Source organism: Cricetulus griseus, chromosome 5, assembly GCF_003668045.3.
Source record: "Cricetulus griseus strain 17A/GY chromosome 5, alternate assembly CriGri-PICRH-1.0, whole genome shotgun sequence".
NCBI classification, from domain to species: Eukaryota; Metazoa; Chordata; class Mammalia; order Rodentia; family Cricetidae; genus Cricetulus; species Cricetulus griseus.
This window is the reverse complement of record NC_048598.1, coordinates 56832908-56853625: the sequence shown is the minus strand read 5'-3', so window position 1 is coordinate 56853625 and position 20718 is coordinate 56832908. Positions and strand designations below refer to the sequence as shown.

Below are 20718 nucleotides of genomic sequence, written 5' to 3'. Positions count from 1 at the left end.
GCGGACACTTCTTCCCAGTAAGTACACAGATGGCTTATTTTCCTCAAGGGTCTTTAAGCAGTTAGCTGATGATTGGGTGTGAGGGTGAGAAGTGCCTCTTCTTAGGGCTGGAGTGTGAAGCAGATAGGACCAAGAGTGGCTCCCTACTCAGTCTAGACATCCCAGCACATCCTATACAAACATCTAAACCCAAGATTGGAGTCACTGAGCCACCTCCCAAGCCTCCCTTTATAGAATAAAAGTTGAGTTCCAGTACTTGGTTGCTCTATTCAGTAGCTCTTAAATAGTCTTGTTGTTGTTTATTTTGTTTGTGGGGCTACTTTGCCTGCATATATGTCTGTGCAGCACAAGTGTGCCTGGGGTCCTTGGAGCCCAGAAGAGACCACCAGACCCCTTAGAACAGGAGTTGTAGCTGGTTGTGGGCCAGAGTACCGGTGTTGTGAATTAAACCCTGGTCCTTTGGAAGGCAAAGCCAGTGCTCTTAACTGCTGAGCCGTCTCTCCAGCCCCTTTCAGTAGTTCTAATGGCCAGGTCTGTTTGTCTGCCTCCACTCTACATCCATTTTGGTCAGTGTGAATCCACTGGCATCTTGATCTGCTCAGCAGTACACCAGGAGATGTTTAAAAAATAGTGATACGCTTCTAGATCAAGTCTTTTTTGTTGTTGTTGTTTTGGTTTGGTTTGGTTTTTTGTTTGTTTTTCGAGACAGGGTTTCTCTGTGTAGTCCTGGCTGTCCTGGAACTTGCTCTGTAGACCAGGCTGGTCTCGAACTCACAGATTTCTGCCTGCCTCGGCCTCACAAGTGTTGGGATTAAAGGTGTGCACCACCATCTGTTTTAGATTAAGTCTAAAAGGGAATCTTGGGTTCCTCTGAATAACTGTTTATCTTATGAGAAAATCTTGATCCAGCTAGCTAATTGCCATTAGCCCTTCAGTCTCGGCTTTGAAAGCCCTGTTTTTAGGAAGAGCCTCCAAAAACTAGCCTCCTTTCTTCTGGAGCCCCCTCCAGTTCTCATGTCAGTCTCCCAGCCTGAGCCTGCTCTTCAGAGTCCAAATCGGTCTGGATGGGCCTCCAGGACCCGGCACACATTATCAATGTAGATCGCAGGTCAGATGAAACTTCTCCTGGGCCTTTTTACTTTCACAGATCACTCAGAATGGGAAGGCATGGTGGCAGAAGATAGGACGCCAAAACAGCTATACAGTTTGTGGGCAAAACAGATTCAGAGAGGGTGGTTCCTGGTGGATCTTTTCTGGCTGTAGAGGGCTCCAGGGAAACATGGTGATACCGGTCATTTCCCCTGGAAAGACTCAAAAGGTGAGCAGAAGTAGAAAAATGAGCAGATACTAGATTAAACAACAACAAAACTTGATAATTGAGGATGTGGTTCTGTCTGATTCTCTGCAAGCCCTGAAAACACAGCTGGAGATGAGGTGATGCAGAGGCGGGAGGATGGGCAAGTCCCCTTGTCCTATGTTCTCATCTCTAAAGGTTATCATCAGAATCCCAGCTCTGTGGCTTTCTTGCCAGCTGTGTGGCCTTTGGTAGAAGTACACTCACTCTCTACAACAGAAAAGAGGGCTCTGGACTTAGCCTTCCAGGTCTCTCTAATGGAGCAAAATCTCATACCCAACCACCTGCTCTTCTGGCTAAAAATCACAGGAAGAAACTCTGGGACCAGGAAGCGAGCTCCTTATAGATTTAGGGACACAGGGTAGTAAGTCCCTGGAGTGTGATGCACTTTTTTCAAGAATGAAAAATCCATAAAGACGACCACTTCTTGAGGGAATCCACTCAACCCTATAAATCCTTTTGTTTTTCCCCAGAAGAGGTAAGGACTTGGCCTGTTGGATTCCTGAGTCCATTTAAAGTTGATGGAATCCAAGCAGCCGGGTGAACTTAGTTGCAGGGCAGCTAGCTCTCCACCCATGTTTAGCTGGAGTCAGCCCTCATCCCATTCCATCTCCTTATTCACTTTCTCCTTTATGTGCCTGAAAAGGTTATCAAATGGCTTTACAGATTTTTTTTTTCCTTGGGAGAAGCAAATTACTACGTGTGGAGAAAAACTTAGATCCTTCTAGTGCCCCTCAGATTGTCCCTTGACAACCCAGAAAACTGCACAATCGAACAGGTTGGCGCCATCTAGAGGCAAAAGCAATTCAGAGAGCCTTCAAAAGTAAGGACCAGCACTTCAGTAGTAATTCGGCTCAACCTCCTTTCTGGCATTCCGAGCCCTCGGGCCCAGGTGGGCGGGGCTCCATTCACACCTTTCCGCGCCTAGCCAAGGGGAGGAGGCGGGGCAGGAGCCAGTGAGCCAATGCCATAGGCCTTGGTCACGAGTCGCCGGCAAGCGGGCCAATGGGAGTAGGGGGCGTGGCCAGGGCCTTCCCCCTCCAAACGTTTTATAGCAATTTGGAACGCGAGGCTTTCCAGCGCGCTGGGGTACGGCTGTGACCTCTGAGCCCGAGGCTCTCCACGCGCTGCTGCTACCCGACCCCCTCCGCCTCGCCGTCCCGCACAATGGAGTCGGTGGCCTTCCCCCGGCGCGCGGGCCAGGCTCCATCAGCCTCCGCCCTGGCTACCGAGCGCGCCCGTGCGCTGGCGGACGGGCTCATCAAGTCGCCCAAACCCCTGATGAAGAAGCAGGCGGTGAAGCGGCACCATCACAAACACAACCTGCGACACCGCTACGAATTCTTGGAGACCCTGGGCAAGGGTACCTACGGGAAGGTGAAGAAGGCACGAGAGAGCTCGGGACGCCTGGTGAGTGCCCCTCGCAGCGCCCGGCTCCCGGGAGCTCACAGGGCGTCCCTCGCGGTGTCCTCGGTTGAGTTGCCTGGCGCGCGCATTTTAGATGTGTCTATCCCAGGTTTTCAGGGACAGTGCTCGTGGACCTGAGAACCTTAGCAGCACCAGATGCCTGTCGTTTGAGAAGATGGGGCTTAACTTGAATTTTCACTGGAACAAACTTCTACGGAGTAGAATGGAAGGAGGAAGTTGAAAGGACCAGATCTCAGTAGATGGATGAGGTGTGGAGAGATCGTTAACTGAATTGACACTTGGGTCCTTTCCAGCCGAGACTGAATCAAAGTTTCGTTATGATGGGCTTTGATTCTGGGAAATGTAAAACCAGGATCTGGTGCCGGGTCCACTGTATTTCGAAGCTTTTAGGGGAACTTGTCCAGTTGATTTCATGCGTGTGTAATCGCCATGGTAATCTGTAACTTTGAGCAAGTTCCTTAATCTTTGTATTCTGTTTCCCCTTCTGCAAAAACAGAACACAGCCTATCTCACAAGCTGCTTGAGAAGGAGTGTGGGTCCTGATCACAGGTCTTGTACTGAGAATGGATGCTTATATCTGGAAAGCGATCCCCCTCCCCCTCAGGATAGCAAATCTACCAAAACTTACACAACAGTGGTTTTCCCACTCCAGTTCAGTGGGCCTAGGCAGTACTAGCTGGGTACTTGTTTAAAATGTCCAGTCTCTCATTTCCCACCAAGCAGAGTGTGTTATAAAGGTCTATAATTCATACTGTAGCAAGCCTCAGAGCAGGTGGTTTAGGGATTATGTTTTGCCAGATCCAGTGAGTGCTGGTTGTAAGGGTGTGTGTGTATGTGTGACCATAGTTTGCCCTATTGACTATGGCAGTGGTCCCCTCCCCTAATTGTTTGCTTTTGCAGCCAGTAGCTGGTTTGAAATTCAAGAAGTCATTTCATTGGTGAAGGAGAGTGGATGTTGGAGAAAGGAGTGGATTATGGCCCCATCAATAGGAGCAAGTATGTTTTTCCTGCTAAAGCCTGGCACAGTCCCCAGTTGCCTGCTGCCAGGTTACAGCTATTGGGCAATCGTGTACTTCCTGGCTTTCCTTTCTTTCTTTTTCTGTAAAGTGCCAGGGCCCTAGAGGCTCCAGGCTTGAGATAGCTGGGCCCAAGCTTTGTCAGGGGCTTAGCTTGAAAATAGTTGCTTGTTGCTTGTGGCTTGTGCCCTGTGTCTCTTGTTGTGGGAAAATTGGGTGGAGAGAACTAGAGTGGCCGAAAAACTGAGATCAAAGTTCAGAGATCCCATCAGCTCTTCACTGAGGTTACTGTCTTTTACACACACACACACACACACACACACACACACACACACACACAGAGAGAGAGAGAGAGAGACAGAGAGAGAGAGACAGAGAGAGAGACAGAGAGACAGAGAGAGACAGAGAGACAGACACACACACACACAGAGAGAGAGAGAGACAGAGAGAGAGACAGAGACAGAGAGAGACAGAGAGACAGACAGACACACACACACACACACAGAGAGAGAGAGAGAGAGAGACAGAGAGAGACAGAGAGAGACAGACAGACAGACACACACACACACACACACACAGAGAGAGAGAGAGAGAGAGAGAGAGAGAGATCACATTCAGGCCTCGATGGCTTTTACATCAAAACTGAGAGAATTCAGAAGGAACTCCCAGGTTCATGTGTCTTGCTGTGTGCAAGGAGCCAAGATCAGCAAATGTGAGGTCTACTCTGAAACTCCCCAACCAGACCACCCAGGATTGCTGTTGAGTGTTTGCTCAGGGTCCCCCCACTTTCTTGGAAAGCAACTCTCTGCTAATGATTTCTCAATCCTGGAGCAATGCCCTCACCCCCACCCATCCATCCCTATATCTTGACTGTTCTCCTTAAAGAGAGACCTGATGCTTCAGCTGTGTCAGTAGGGAAGAGGAACATGGGGTTGCTTATGTCTTCCCCAGATGAACTGAGGTTCGTGATGAGAGTTCAGTTCTCAGGGAAGCCTGCTGGGTGACGTCCATCTGGAATTGCTCACCACGTTTCTAGCCCACTTCCCACTCTCCACTTGCAGAGATGGTTAGGAGGGTCCCAAAGGGCTATCTTCAGGGAAGCCCGGGGAGGTGGGACTAACGACTGCTCCAGGATGGCATCAGAGGAAAAACAAATATTTGCTCTGGATCTCAGACACATTCCTGGTATCCAAATGACATTTCCTCCTGCTGAGTCTCCCAGCTCCCCTACCCAACCCCTCTCCCTAAAGAGAAAAACATATGCTGGGGCCCCACCAAAGCCTGTGGTCTTATCTGCATGGAAGTCTCCCTCACCTCTAAGGGGTGCCATGAGGGGCAGGAAGGGAGGAGCCTAAGCTGGTAGTTCTATGCTTCTGCTCCTTTTACATTTTCAGTTGCTTAGTGGGCTTCAAAACGTTGGGAAACAACCGAGAGAATCTGCTCCCTTAGTTGACAGATGAGGGAACTGAGGCCCAGGAAGGGGAAGTGATTTGTCTTTTAGCTGGATAATGGCAGATCTGCAACATAAGCTCCAGACTTGTCCACCCTAGGTCTTGGATGACCAAGTGCTGAGTCTTGGTCTAGAAGTTAGCTTTGAGATGAGCCTGGGCTTGCCTGGCTGCTTTGTCATCCCATCAGCGAGCTCCAGCTGCCTCCCCAGCTCTCCAGGCAATATTTAGAGTGGGAGAAGTCACTGGGAACCCCCTTCTCAATACTGTGTTGAGGGACTGTGGGTGAAGGAACGACACTATATTCCTGTGTCTAATGGTGCTTCCCGTTGCTCACCAGATGCGTGACCTCTGTTCCTCAGTATCCTTATCTGTAAAATGGAGATTATAATAATTCCTGTGTCGTGGGTCTCTCCTAGGACTGAATAAGACAATATCTGTAAATCTTAGCACAGTATTTAACACACATTGGTTTTTTTTTATTTTTATTTATTTATTTTTTGCTTCAGGAAGGGTGGCGTTGGCCTAGGTTCTCCTATTCTGGGCCTCTCCTGCCCCAATGAGGAGCATGGGTTGTGTTCAGCCTTCTTGAGTTGACCCACTATGGTCTCTGCTTTGTTCAAAGCCCTCATCTCTCATTCAGCCAACTTCAGAGGACTCCTGCTGGCCTGCAGCCAAAGGCTTGTTGGGCAAGATGCTGCCCTCCCAGCTCCTCCTGCACCTGCCTGCTCAGCAACAAGGGAGGGAGGCTGCAGGCGACTCTTGTCCTTGGTCTCCAGCCAAACCACACAAAAGCACAGGGCAGGGAAGCTCTTGCTCAGGAACCTGGCAGAGTGGGCTAGCAGGAGTCTAGGAGGAGGTGGCATTATATAGAATTAGGGGAGATGGTTCAAGTTACCCACAGAGCCTCTTCCTGATTCCTGTCTAGTTCTTGGTAGAATGGCACATCCCCACTGCTCAGCTGGCTGCCTAGTCTCACCTCTCCTGCACTATCTAAGTGGGTCATCATCCAGCTCCTTGCCTGCTTTCCAGACAGCATCTTCTCCATGAAAGGCCAGAGAGGAGTCAAGGATGTTGGCTATGACCAGAGATGCCCAACTTGTACCATCTCTCTCAGCACCCAGAACCAGCATCTCTACTCCCCACCCCCTTCTCCTAAACCTTTTTGATCACCTTCTGAAGACCGATCATTCATAATCTGAGCTCTGGGAGAGAGGAGGTATTTACCGATGGGGCCTCAGCACCACCTCCTTGGGGCATGTTTTAAGTGGGAAAGAATGGCACATACAATGCTGCCTATGGCAAGATCTGGATAGTCCCTTCTCCAGGGGTGGGAGGCAGGGCTGTACACCTCCGAGGAACTTTTGTTTTCAAGATACTAGTTTGTCCTCCATTGTGGTCCTGTCCTGTTCATGGAGGAACTTTGGAGAAGTTGGTTTATCTTTCTGAAGTGTTCACTGCTTGCAAATCAGGTTGGGGAATTAGCTTTCCTGCCTTTACCAACTTGCAGAACTTCAGAGACAAGAAAATTCACTGCTAGCTGGGCGTTGGTGGCACACGCTTTTAATCCCAGCACTGGGGAGGCAGAGGCAGGAGGAACCCAGCCTGGTCTACAAGAGCTAGTTCTAGGCCTCCAAAAGCCACAGAGAAACCCTGTCTCGAAAAACAAAAAAAACAACAACAAAAAAAGAAAATTCACTGGGATGATTTCAGCAGGAATTATGCTCTGGCATTTAACATGGCCAAGTGTGGTGGCTTTGCATCAGCCCTTGTATGGCACCTTCCTGACACTGCAATGACCCATTTCTGAAGAAGCGCTACACAGAATACTGGATCATGGAAGGGAACTTAGAGCTCCACCCTGATCTGCCTGGAATGTTCTTCTTGCCCTTTCCTAGCCTACTGTATTAGCTGAAAACCTCATCTATCCTTCCAGACGTGAAACGGTTTGCTCCTGGGCTGGTTTCCCATGCTCTCCAGAGTAAAGAAAGTCATTTGTGTTCCCCAAGCTCTTCCACAAGTGAGGACATTAAAACTAGACAGCCCAGTAGTGGAGAGATAGCTCAGCAGTTAAGAGCACTTGCTGCTCTTGCAGAGGACCTGAGTTTGGGTTCCAACATATGTGGCTAATCAGAACCATCTGTAACTTCAATTTCGGGGGATCCAGGGCCCTCTTCTCGCTTCCATGGGCATTGGATGCATGTGGTACATATACATGGCAGGTAGGCAAAACACCCATTTGCATAAAATAAAAATAAATTAATCAAATAAACAAACTAGACAACCCAGTTAGCCAGATTATCCTAATTTTATGTGCCTTGAGTTGCATGGCTTGAGACAGACAAGTGTGAATCGGGCTCCTGGGTTCATAGGGTCCACTTGACTGGCCGTGTGTTCCTATAAAGGATCATCATTGGGCTGGTTTATCCTTCTTCTGCCTCAGAGTGTGGTGGACATATAATAAATTGATTAGATATGGGTAATCTTCAGAGTAAAAGGGACGGTGTAAATAATTGTGTCAGGGAGCTGAAATGATGGCTCCGTGATTAAGAGTACTTGTTGCTCTTCCAGAGGACCCAGTTTGAATTCCCAGTACCTACACTGTGGTTCACAACCATCCATAACTCCAGTTCTAGGGAACCTGACGCCCTCTTCTGACCTCCCTGGGACCAGGCTCACACATGGTGCACATGCATATACATGCAAACAAAACATGCAGACACAAAAGTAATAAGTTTACTACACTAGAAAAATATAATATATCAGGACAAACAAAGACCCTGGCATGTGGCCATCCTCCCTCTGGGTCTGGGTACCTGTCTTTAGTTTGTACCCTCTTCCTAGGCGGTAGTCAGTTTATTTTTGTCCTAAGGCACAGTTGCCAATTACCTTGCAGGGTTGAACAAAGGTCCCCAGAAAATAGTTCTTGTAACTGAGGTGGACTCCACCCAGGCCTGAGAGGGAAGGGATCGGGGAAACCCTATCTGGTCGCTGTTTCCGTCAGGCAAAGATCACCCAGGTACTTAGCCAATAGGTATGTGTAATGAGTGTTCGCTAGTGTATAGGTGTTAAAGACTCTTTGCACACAGGGCCCTTTCTTGCCTAGAGTGGTACTATATCTAATTTACTTCGACATACTAGGGCTGGGAGAGTTTGGAAACAGTGGCCTAGCCCCACCAAGGCAGTGCTAAATCAGTCCTAGTCTGTCACCGTTTGGGGGACTCATGGAGGACTGATACCATGTCTTTTTCCTAGGAAGTGCTATACAGGATCTCTTAGGACCCACTGTGGATAACTAGGGGTTCAGCAACCTACTCCTCGCCCCTCTCATGTCTTGCAGGAGATTGAAACTGGGAAGCAAATTAGAATTTCAGGCCTTCTAAGGTTAGAAGAAATGGGCCTTGAGGTTTTACTTGTGTGCCCACTGGCCATACCAAATATTCCTAGCACCCTCTAAATCTTTTTGGAAACTCCTTTCTTTTAACTCTTACTGCTTTTAGGGCTGTGTCCCTAAGCCTGTGGTGTCATCTCAGTATTCCATACACTTGTGTTTACACAACTGTGCACCTAACACCTGCCTAGTCTTTGCCTGGGTGCATTTTCAGCTCTCAGGCATTTGTAGTTGTCTAGATAGTGATGTGTGTGTTTACATATGACTGTTTCTCCTGCCTACTAATATATTTTTATTTAGAGACAGATCTTTGTCTCTAAAGAGTTAATAGCCCTTTACTCATTGTCTGGTTTTTACGAACAAAGACTTACAGAGGAGAGAGCAAGCTAGGCAATCTCCCCTTCAGGGTGAGAAAGTGATGTGGAGAAGAGGGGTGTGGGAGTATTGCTCAGTGTTGAATGCAGGAGAGGTGTCTCCTAGTTGAAGGAATATTCAAGGCCTGTGCCCTGCTCCCCTGTTCTGCCCTGGGAGAGATGAGTGGAGTTAGAGCAGCCGGTTGCAGCAGCCGGGTGCTCACATCTGCAGCATCCCCCTGCATTGGGCCTCTCGGGGATGAGGCTCCATGGTGACCATCTGCCATTGTCCTCCCTACCCTGCTCCGGGGAGGGTGAGAATGGGGCCTGCCCCCTTTCAGCACTGCTGCTTTAGGGCAGGATGGGGTGGAGGGCACGCCATCCATGGCCCGTTGCCGGGGAGACGGGGCTGTGGGCATTGTGAGCAACTCCTCTGACAGGATTAGGGCTATTCCACATTCTTGTCAGTGGGGAGCACAAGCCCAAAGAGCCTGCTGTCCCGAGAGCAGAAGCCATTGTCTACCTCCAGAGCCCATGAAAGGGTGGATTAGAGCCCCACCCCTTGGGCTGGGGTTTCCTTTCTGTCTCCTTTTGAATCCAGAGGGGAGGCCGGTCCTCCTGGGAAATTGAATGAGGAGCTGTTTACCTCAGTCTGGGCCTTCATATTTCTCATTACTTGTGTGAAGAGGAAGTCTTGTGTTTACCACTCTGTTGGTGTCCTTGGACGGAACTTGCCAGGAACTGACTGGCTTGGGACACCCAACCCTCACCCAGACTCTGAGGGCCCCTGGCTTGTGTACAGCTCACTTCTCAGACTCGGAGCAGCAAAGCACCCCCAGACTAAGTGCAGTCAGTTTTGCTCACAGAAAGGCAGCTGAGGCTCTGAGAGGGTGGGACTTGCCAAAAGCCACCAGAACAGAACCTGAGATTCAGGCACCCTGGGTCCTGGCTCTATGGCTTCCCATTAGTCACTCTGGCTATGCCTCATCCTAGAGCCACTACTGAATGCTGTGGATCAGGGAGACTGAGGCTCCTAGGTGTTGAGCTGTAGCTCCTCTGGTTGCTCTGTACCCACCCTTCCTGAGGCCACCACACACCAGCTGGAAGGGTTAGTCATTGCATGTCCCACCTTCACAGAGTAAGACACCAAATCCCAGGGGACTGTCTATCTAGTTGTTTGTTTACTTGTTGGGAAGGAAGGGACATTCCTTACCTGGACTTCAAAGTCTGTTCTGTGGAGAGTGGTTCCTTTGTTTTTTTGGTGACCTTTTTAATTATGGAAAAATAGATGTATAAAAAGTTCCCATTTTAACTACTTTTATGTGTATAATTCACTAGCATATTGAATATATCCACAATATTGTAAATCATCACAGTATAAAATAGCTTTCTTTTTAAATTTTTTGTATGTAATGTGTATGGGCATCTTCTCTGAGTGTGTTTGTGCAACTATCTGCAAAGGGCATCTGATCCCTCGGAACTAGATTGTGAGCTACCATGTGGGTGCTGGGAACCAAACTCACATCCTTTGGAAGCCAGTGCTCTTACTGAGACATCGCTCTAGACCTCTAAAACCTTTTTTTTTTTTTTTTTTTTGTCATCCCAAATAGAAGCGCTGTGGCCATTAAATAATAACGCCCTCACCCTCTACCCACCCACCCAATGCCACCCTTTAGCCCTATATTCCTGGTAACTTTTGATCTATTTTCTGTCCATACAGTTGTTTGTTTTAGTACCTCATGAAAGTGGATCACATATTTATCACTCTGTGTGACTAGTTTATTTCACTGAGTATGCTTTCACGGTTCAGCCATGTTATAGTAGGTATCAGAATTCCATTCCTTTTTCTGACTGATTAATACCAAATTTTGTCTAGCCATTCGCCTGTTGATAGGCATTTGGGTTGTAATTTTGGGCTACCAAATGGTTGTTTATAGCAAACTGGAGTTCGGGACAGAAAAAGGACTAAACTCAGAATCAGGTTGCCCGTTGCACTAGTCAGTGGCTGTGGCTTTAAGGAAAGCACTTAGCCTCTTGGGTTCCAGTTACTTCACTTGTGAAAGAGTAAGGATGCTTTCTTTACCTAATTCCCAGAGTTGTGAGGACCAGTTTGTTTACTACTGCAGTAAGTTACTAACACAGAAGTATTCACTTCTAATTTGTGCCAGATCCTTGTCCTTAGGGTGTAATGTATGTATTTGATTTGTAAATCCCAAAGTGTCAAACCTCACAGGTGTAGGTTGTTATGTTTCTTGTTCATTGGTAGACTTTGAAAATGAGGCCATTGGTCAGTGCTGCTTCCTCTTGCATGGACTGCACTGGACCCAAGTGAGAACCTTTTCTAGACAAGGCCATCTCCAGGTTCCTGTCACCTGCTCTGGTAAAGGGGGGTGGCTTCTCTTGGTGCATTCTGTGGTTTGAGTTGCAGCTGCAGGCAGAGTACCAGGGTCAGGGATGTCTCTGCCTGCTAGATCTTTCTCCTTAATCTTGGGCATCCTCTTTTCCTAGGTGGCCATCAAGTCAATCCGGAAAGACAAAATCAAAGATGAGCAGGATCTGTTGCATATAAGGAGGGAGATTGAAATCATGTCATCACTCAACCATCCGCACATCATTGCCATTCATGAAGGTATAATTGTGGGACATTTGGAACTGGGAGTCATGGATCTGTCTCTGTCTGTGTGTGTGTGTGTGTGTGTGTGTGTGTGTGTAGAAGTCAGAACTGCCAACAACACGAACCCACTGGTACATGCCTGTAATCCATCTGTGATGCCTGTAACCCCAGCCCCAGGAGGCTTAAGACAGGAGGAATATAAATTCGAGGCCAGCCTAAGCTGCATAACAGGACCCTCCCTTTAAGTAAATACATAACTTAAACAAATAATGGTCTTTTAAAAAAGAAGAAGTAAGAATGATAAAGGCTTTTGAGTTGCAAAAGCTAGATTCAAAACCTTGTCACATGACACTGAACACTCATTAAGAACTGGGCATTAGTTCCCCTTTGCAAAATGGAATAGTCCCATTTATATCAAAGGGTGGTTGCAAAAATCCAGCTGTATGAGTACTCTGTAAGTGGAAAAGCTGTAGGTTTGTTTGTGTGTTTGTAGCATGGCTGGGGGTCCTACCTAGAATCCCATAGCACTTGCTAGGTAAATGCTATAAATTGAGCTGCCTACTCACCCCAGACTGCAAACTTTTTGTCCTTGTTATTGAGTTTTTCCCTAATAGCACTGCCTTCCAACCCCATGAGATCCTTAGCAACCCCGGGAAGGCTGAAATGTCAGAGTCTGCACCTGTCTCGGGTGTGTGGGTGCTGTTCATCACTCGTCTGTTAGCCAGGTCTCCTAGTCCTCCTGTGCCCCCCAAATCACCCCTGCCATGGGCTCACTCTACCTTTTCTTGTCTCTCTTGGCCTTCTCTCCTCTGGTATCAGTCTGGCTTGATCACTCTGGCTGCCCTCCTCCCTGTGGCCCAGACAACAAAGTGAGCAGGAGAGGGTGACGAGGGAAGAAGGGAGAACACCCACCCACATTCACCTGTCTGCTTCAAGTCTTTATGTAACATCAGCTAAATGAGATCACGGGGACAGCAGGAGGAGAGAAGTGGGGAGGGAGGGGAGGAAGAGAGCCTGAGGATTTGTCTAGAGTGTTTTTTCTGTATGAAGATTCCTGGTGGGAAGAACAGAGATGTCTCTACTCTTGGGTTCATAGGAATGATAAAGGGCAAAGCTATTGTTATGACCCTGTGGCTTGAGCCTGTCCTATGAGGAGCCCAGACAAACAAATGGCTGAAAAGGCTAATTGTATTTCTCTTTTCTTCCCTCTGGGAGTAGTGGGCAGCCCAAGCTTGGTGATTGGCTGTGTGTGTGTGTGTGTGTGTGTGTGTGTGTGTGTGTGTGTGTGTGTGTGTGATGGTGCAGACACAGGGCATTAATGTTACTGGGTGTGTGAAGGGTTCCTCCAGATTCATCTTTATCTTTCTATAGGGCTTTAGGTGTTTGGGGCTGGGGGAACGCTGGGACGGATTTCTAATCTAAATGTTCCCCCAGATGCACGGTGCTGGCTCTTTATCTTTGTTTCCTAGCATAAAGGTTGCTTATAAACTGAGACTCACATGAGTGGAGTCTCAGTCAGGCACCCTTAAGAGCCTGGGTCACCCTGTTCACCTGCAAAACAACACTACAAGCCTTCTTCTGGCCCTGTAGCTGACATCAGGGAGTGGGGACTCATCTTAGAGGCTAGACAGCAATAGCTCTGGGGCTGGCCAAGCAAGCCAAACTCATAGGACCCGTTTAACACAAGGTGCAATGTCATAGACAAGCATGTTCTGACAGCAGCTGAAGGGCCAGTTTGATGAGCCAGTTCTTTTCTACTTTTCTGGAGGACTGGAGCCAGGACACAGCCTGGAGTGGTGAGACAGCCCCTCCTACACATGGAGATGGGCTAACTGGGGTGGGCTGACTGCCAAGAAGCCAGACAGCCAATTAATTACCCCATATTTATAGATTACCTCTGTGTTTGAGGCCATGTGCACTCTGACCACATCCTGGGTACTCCGAATGGCAAGTCAGGAGTGAGGACTGTCTTAACTCCCACTGTCACAAGGCGGGTCTCAGTTTTTAGAATTAGACACGAGGACACTGAATATAGCAATAGGTTCCATTTTCTGAGCACTTTCTTGTGTGTCAGATACTTGTCACTGATTGCCTACCTGTTTCTTACCCAGTCCTGTGAGGTTGCTCTCAAAGGAGGAAACACAGCGGCATGAAAATGTGTTGAAGTACGGCCAGTAACTCTGATAGATCTGGTAGAGATTTGACTAAGGTCATAAGATGAAGAAGTATAGGGTCAGAATCAAAGAGCCCTGCTTTTTATTTCTAGCAGTGCGATCTTTGCCCGCCTGGAAGTTTGCAGAGTTCTTGAAGACCTAAACTTAGCCACTGACCTCAGGTCTTGATTTGCTGGTCCTAGAAGATGCTGAACCTTGGAGCCTCTTCTCCTACCCTTATTTGCTGCCCTGAGGCCCCTGGCCCTGTGGCAGATATTCCAGAGGGAGGTCCTATCTGGGTTCAGGCTATGGAAGAGACTGTGGCCCATGGTGGGACAGTGTTCTCTGGGAGGCCTGACATTCTCATTTCCCCTCTCCAGTGTTTGAGAATAGCAGCAAGATTGTGATTGTCATGGAGTATGCCAGCCGGGGTGATCTGTATGATTACATCAGTGAGCGGCCACGGCTGAGTGAGCGGGACGCCAGGCATTTCTTCCGACAGATTGTCTCCGCCCTGCACTACTGCCACCAGGCAAGTACCCACTGGTGTCTCTGGGGCTCTAAGGCTGGTTTAGACCAGAAAGGCTTCAGGACTCTCAGACCAAGGAATGCTGGTATCTTTGGCTTTGTTCTCTTGATCATGGAAGGGCCTATGATTTCCTCAACTATGTCAGTGAATTTATGTGCTCCAGCTTGCCTGGTCTCAATTCTGTTAATTCAGTTTTCTAGACTAGGTCCCTTGTCCCCTTCCCTTTCCTGGTGATGTTTCCTGACTCGGTTTCCCTTCCCCTTTTAGAACGGGGTTGTTCACCGAGATCTCAAGCTGGAGAACATCCTTCTAGATGCCAATGGAAATATCAAGGTAAGCATTACTCCTGGTTTCTAGAAGCTTCTCTGTCCCACCCTAAGTTTTCTGTTCTGTCTCCAGTCAAGCAGCTCTGAGTGCTTAGGGGTCCCTGAAGTTAAGCTAAACAAACCCTGGACCTCAGTCATCATCCACCCCAATACTTCCTTATGGACGGGACACTGAGCCCCAAAAGGAAGATCCCCCACTAGTGACTGGCGGGGGGGGGGGGTTAGTTAGGCAGGAATTGAAACAAAGTCTCTCCCTTTCAGGTCAGTGTCTTTCTAATGTCACAAGGGTGGCAAGGGGCTAATCTAGGGTCAATTTTTTACTGATAACTTTGGGATGACAGGTACCGAGCCTCTTTCCCCTTGCTTGCTTGTGTGCTTGTACATAGACCTGCAAACACAGCCTAATTTTCTTCGGTCGAGACACCCTATAGCTTCTTTCACTTTCTGTTTCCCACAACTGCTGGATTCCCATGCTGCTGCAGCTAGATTTATGTCAGTCAGAATTTCATGCCAAGGAGATAAACTAGGGTCTCAAGGCCGAAAGGGAAAGATGGCAGTTGCTGACTTTGGTGACAGAATAGCCTGGCAAACAACTGGGAGAGTGACATAATCTGACCCTGCTTGGAATTTACTTGACACAGGACAAAGGTCACTCCATGGCTGCTGACCTGTGTGTCCTGAGATATCCTGGTACTAAGTCTGTTGCCCTTATCCAGCCAGTTCCTGACGCAGGTCGGGTTTCTTTGATGCTGACAGGAAAGAGAGGCCAGAGCCTGTAAACACACATGAACTAGACAAGCACAGAGGTTCTGCTGGTACCAATCATCAACATTATTATAGGCTCACCTGGCAACTGCTTGATAAGACGCCAATAAAGCTATAAACAAAGGAGCCAAAGTTTCATAAATAGGCCTCTCCACCCTGCACACATGACCCTTTGATGGGGGTGAAGGGTCAGATAACTCCAGGGTCTTGGCCTCCACCTCTAGCTGAGGATAGATAGGAAAGAGGATAGCCTTAGAACCTCTCAGGCCACTAAAATCAGACATCCCAGGGATCCTCCTGGGCTGTGAACAGCCCTGTCCTCTCCCCTCCCCTCCCCTCCCCTTCCCACTCCTCTCCCTTCCTTTCCTCCTCTCTCCCCTCCTGCATCCCAGGGATCCTCCTGGGCTGTGAACAGCCCTGTCCTCTCCTCTCCCCCTCCCCTTCCCACTCCTCTCCCTTCCTTTCCTCCTCTCTCCCCTCCTCTCCATCTCAGCTATACATGTCCACCCTGGGCTCCTGTCCAGATATGGATGGAGATAAGTCTTTTGCTCAGAAGGTCATCTCAGGCTTCACATGGTCACTGTGTCAGGTCCCTTGCTTGCCCATTGAGGGCCTTAGAGCACTGTCTTTCAAGACCTGAGCTATAAGATGTGGGTTGGGAGTCCCTCCCCTTCTACCAGGGCCTGACTTTCCCCAGGATCTGGAGAGATGATGGCCAAGAGCTATGAACAACTCAACCTTTGGCATGACCTGTGCTTGTTCCAACCCTATAGATTGCTGATTTTGGCCTCTCCAACCTGTACCACAAAGGCAAGTTCCTCCAGACATTCTGTGGGAGCCCTCTCTATGCATCACCTGAGATTGTCAATGGGAAGCCCTATGTGGGCCCAGAGGTAAGAGCTGTGCTCCTGCTAGCATCCCTTAGTCCAGGTCAGGCAGGTTGAGCTAGTTGTTAGGTTCATCCTTTTTCAGAGCACAAAACTAAGGCCCCTACAAGGCAATGATTTGCCAAGCCTTGAGACAGTAGAAAGCTGTCATAGAACTGAGGTCTCCTGGTATCCTGTCTCCTTCTTGTCCCCTGTTTCTCATCACTTCCTGGCACTCAGTCTAGCCACCCCACCTTGACCCAGAATGATGGCGATGTCCTGGCCACTGCTCCTATGCTTGTGACTGACCCTCCCAGGGGAAGTGACTGGCAGTATCTGTTCTTATGAGATCCTGACCCCTCTGCTGCCTCCCCTACCTAACCTCTGATTACAAGGTGAGGTAAGAGGAAGCCTCCAGATATCTCCTTCACATCGACCGTTGTGTTGGAGATATGGATGGCAGCCCTCCCGTCTGCGCCACAAGTTGTGTCTTTGCTGAGCATCCCTGCCCTGTCTTTCAGGTGGATAGCTGGTCTCTGGGAGTTCTCCTATACATTCTGGTGCATGGCACCATGCCCTTTGATGGGCAGGATCATAAAACACTGGTGAAGCAAATCAGCAGTGGGGCTTACCGTGAGCCCCCCAAGCCGTCTGGTGAGTGAGATCTGTGACAAGGCTGGGAGCATGGGGTGCACTGTCACAGTCCTTGATTCCTGAGACAGTGACTAGACATTGGTGATAAGGAAGGCAGAAGTCCATAGAGACCCCCTCTCCCCCCAGGGAAGATTAGGGTGCACCCCACTGTTGTCTCCAGTCTGAGACCTCTGAGGAAGGGGACAGCCTTCTTTATTATAAGCTTGCTTTAGAAGTGCTTTCGAGCTGGGCGTTGGTGGTGCACGCCTTTAATCTCAGCACTTGGGAGGCAGAGGCAGGCAGATCTCTGTGAGTTCGAGGCCAGCCTGGTCTCCAGAGCGAGTGCCAGGATAGGCTCCAAAGCTACACAGAGAAACCCTGTCTCGAAAAACAAAAAACAAAACAAAAAACAAAAAAACAAAGAAGTGCTTTCGAAGCCCCAGCTTAATCCTTTTTGCTATAGTTGTATTGCCTTTTTCCTTCTCCTAAGAAATCTGACCTTTTGCATATGATACAGAGAGCAGGAAGATGTGTTCAAGAGCCTTATCCTTAAGCACAGTCCCTGTCCTCAGAGAATTGAATTTTGGTAGAGAAAGAAAATACTGACATAGAAACAAGGGCTGATAAAGAGAGCTTGTGGGACTGAGTCTGTCCAGGAAAGTTGCCCTAGAAAGTGGGCCTGAACCTGTATAGAGCCCAAGGAGAGAATGTACTGATCTAACTCAGAAACATGAGCAGTACCTGCATGAGACAGGCCTGTGCTAGAGGACTTTGGGTCCCATTCTTGTCCTATCAAACTGAAGCCCTTGCTTTTGTTTTTACAGATGCCTGTGGCCTGATCCGGTGGCTGTTAATGGTGAACCCCACCCGACGGGCCACACTGGAGGATGTAGCCAGTCACTGGTGGGTCAACTGGGGCTATACCACCAGAGTTGGGGAACAGGAAGCTCTGCGTGAGAGTGGGCACCTTGGTGGTGACTCTGGCCGGGCCTCCATGGCCGACTGGCTACGACGCTCCTCCCGCCCCCTCCTGGAGAACGGGGCCAAGGTGTGCAGCTTCTTCAAACAGCATGTGCCAGGAGGTGGAAGCACTGTTCCTGGGCTAGAACGACAACATTCTCTTAAGAAGTCCCGTAAAGAGAACGACATGGCTCAGACTCTGCAGGGTGACCCAGCTGAGGACACCGCCCCTCGTCCCGGCAAGAGCAGCCTCAAGCTACCAAAAAGCATTCTCAAGAAAAAGGCCTCTACCTCCTCAGGGGTGGTACAGGAGGACCCTCAGGAACTCAGCCCAGTGCCTGATACCCCGGGGCAGCCTGTCCCTGCTGTAGCCCTACTCCCGAGGAAGGGCATCCTCAAGAAGTCTCGGCAGCGTGAGTCTGGCTACTACTCCTCTCCAGAGCCCAGTGAGTCAGGGGAACTCTTAGACGCTGCTGGTGATGTGTTTGTGAATGGGGACCCCGTGGAGCAGAAGTCTTCACAAGCTGCAGGGCACCTCCTGCACCGAAAGGGCATTCTCAAACTCAATGGCAAGTTCTCGAGCACAGCCTTAGAGAGCACCACCCCGAGCACTTTTGGCTCCCTGGACCAACTGGCCTCCCCTCACCCTGTAACCCGGGCCAGCCGCCCCTCAGGGGCTGTGAGTGAGGACAGCATCCTGTCTTCCGAGTCCTTTGACCAATTGGACTTGCCTGACCGGCTCCCTGAAACCCCACTGAGGGGCTGTGTATCTGTGGACAACCTGAGGGGGCTTGAGCAGCCGCCCTCAGAAGGCCTGAGGCGATGGTGGCAGGAGCCCCTGGGCGATAGCTGCTTTTCTCTGACAGACTGCCAAGAGGTGACAGCAGCCTACCGACAAGCCCTAGGAATCTGTTCAAAGCTCAGCTGAAGATGCGAGGTAGTGCCCTAGTTTGGGGTGAGCTCTGAGAGGGTTTGCAGAGGAACCCTAGATAGGATTCCTGGGAAAACTGGGGGAGCAAAAGTGTATCAAGGGCTCCATGACTTCAGCCCGATGAAGCAGGGAGATGAGGAAGGAAATGATACTGATGTGTGTGAGTGTGGCAGGGGACCCACGGAACCAAGGCTGCCAGGATGTGTTAGTGGGGCCACGGAGACCTGAAGAGCACTCAGTCCGTGCCTACCTCCTCTATGCCATGAGTATTACCCATGGTGCATTTTCCTACCTGTTCTTTGCCAGTGTCAGGGTGAATCTTCATACAAGTTCCTGTTTCCACCAACCACCAGAGTTGGAACCCTGACATGCGTGGGGTATTCTGGAGTAACCTTGCCTCCGTTATTGAAAGAGGAAGCAGCCTCTTGTTCCCATCTCCCACGCCCCAGCCACCCAGTGTCCCTCCCTGCTGTGGATCTCAGAGACCTGAAAAGACTCAGGCTGCTGTTTGGCTTCATCTCAGGGGACCAGATGCCTCTGGACCCCACCTCAGACCTCAAAGACTTGAGCTTCTGCCTTGAAGCTGCTCCTGATATCTAGACTGTGGATGGATGTGTCTATTTCTCAGGCTAACAGGACCTAGAATGTGCTGATTTATTTATTTTTTTGGTTCTCTCTCTCTCTCTCTCTCTCTCTCTCTCTCTCTCTCTCTCTCTCTCTCCCTCTCTCTCTGTGAATTGTGCTGCTTTCAGTAATGTGAATGCTGTGTTCCCAGGAAAGCTACTGTGCCATTGACATCTATGTACAGAAGTGTTTGGCAATGATGTACCTCCAATGGTGGGGAGTGTGGGGCTGGCTTTTTCAAACTTAGGTCCTGAGCACTGGATTGGCTGTCTGAGCCCTTCACACCGGAGGCTGTCCACCCTCCCGAATCTGTGGCCAAATAAACCTCAGTCCATTAAAACCAGCATGGTGACTGGAAAAACAATCTCCTGTTCTCTTTGTGAGATGTCGTTCACATCTTCAGGCCTTCTGATACTTTCCTCTTGGGCTGCCACAGGTGCAACGCAGACTCTGTTTAGTCTTTGGAGGTGCGGCTGGGTGGTCCGGATTTTGTTTAATGTGTACTCTCAGTCCCTAGAAAAAGAATAAAATAAAACAAAAAACCCTCTCCAAAGCACCCAGTCCACCTGCTTGGGCCTGACCCTGATAAGCATTCCGGAAGAAAAGCTTTGGCCCAGGGTCCCGGGTTTTTCTCTCCTTCCCTAGTACTCACGGAAGAAATAGGTCAGGTGAATTTGTCCGGCTGATTCCCTTCCCCAGCCCCGCCCCTCTCATGCTGCTCCCCTCCCCCCTTCAGGCCCTGCTGCCTGAAGACTATCCCACAGTTTTTATTCCCTCTAAAGAAATTCCTTTTTCTCCAGTACTGGACAGCTTCTTGCCAGGCCCTCGCTCCCGACTCTGGAAGGAAGTGAAGAATGCTTGGAATGTCCACCCTCCCTGGACAGTCCCTCAGCCCCCTACAGAGCTGTCCCAGCAGCCTGTTCCATTGAGAAACTGCTGGCCTCTGGGACTGGTTGACAGGGAGGACAGAGGACAAAGTGCAGGCAAGCAGCTGGTTGGCTTCGGTTCCAAGCCGGCCCTCTCCCCACCCCCACCTCTGACACACTCTGGTATTCACCCCCTAGTCTCCCAGTTCTAGCTGGCTCCAGTTTTCCAGCTAGACAACCCACCTGTCCTCCCAGTGTGGGGCATTTGCCAGATGAAGACTTGGGCCTCCTTCATACCTAGAGAAAGGTCACAGCGTGGGTACGGACGACACAGGGAGGGCTGGGCCACTATGGGGTTAAGATAGGATAGTCCACACACACACACACACACACACACACACACACACACACACACACACACTGCTTGAGTGACAGCAGATGTGCCTGAGGTCCCAGGACTG

The 20718-nt window shown here is 49.5% G+C and overlaps 1 protein-coding gene across 2 annotated transcripts; it reads left to right on the top strand.

The window, feature by feature from the left end:
* The first annotated feature begins 916 nt into the window (after positions 1–916).
* On the top strand, positions 917–19755 carry Nuak2 (NUAK family kinase 2). Of its 2 annotated transcripts, XM_027417643.2 has the most exons (8): positions 2625–2764; positions 3683–3778; positions 11499–11619; positions 14138–14289; positions 14554–14619; positions 16151–16270; positions 16765–16897; positions 17701–19755. In XM_027417643.2, the coding sequence occupies exons 3-8, from the start codon at positions 11577–11579 to the stop codon at positions 18762–18764; spliced, it is 1578 nt and encodes a 525-aa protein (XP_027273444.1). In that variant the 5' UTR covers positions 2625–2764; positions 3683–3778; positions 11499–11576; the 3' UTR covers positions 18765–19755. The 2 variants fall into 2 exon arrangements, with proteins under 2 accessions (XP_027273442.1, XP_027273444.1); XM_027417641.2 differs by lacking the exon at positions 3683–3778 and having other exon boundaries at positions 917–2764.
* Positions 19756–20718: the final 963 nt, after the last annotated feature.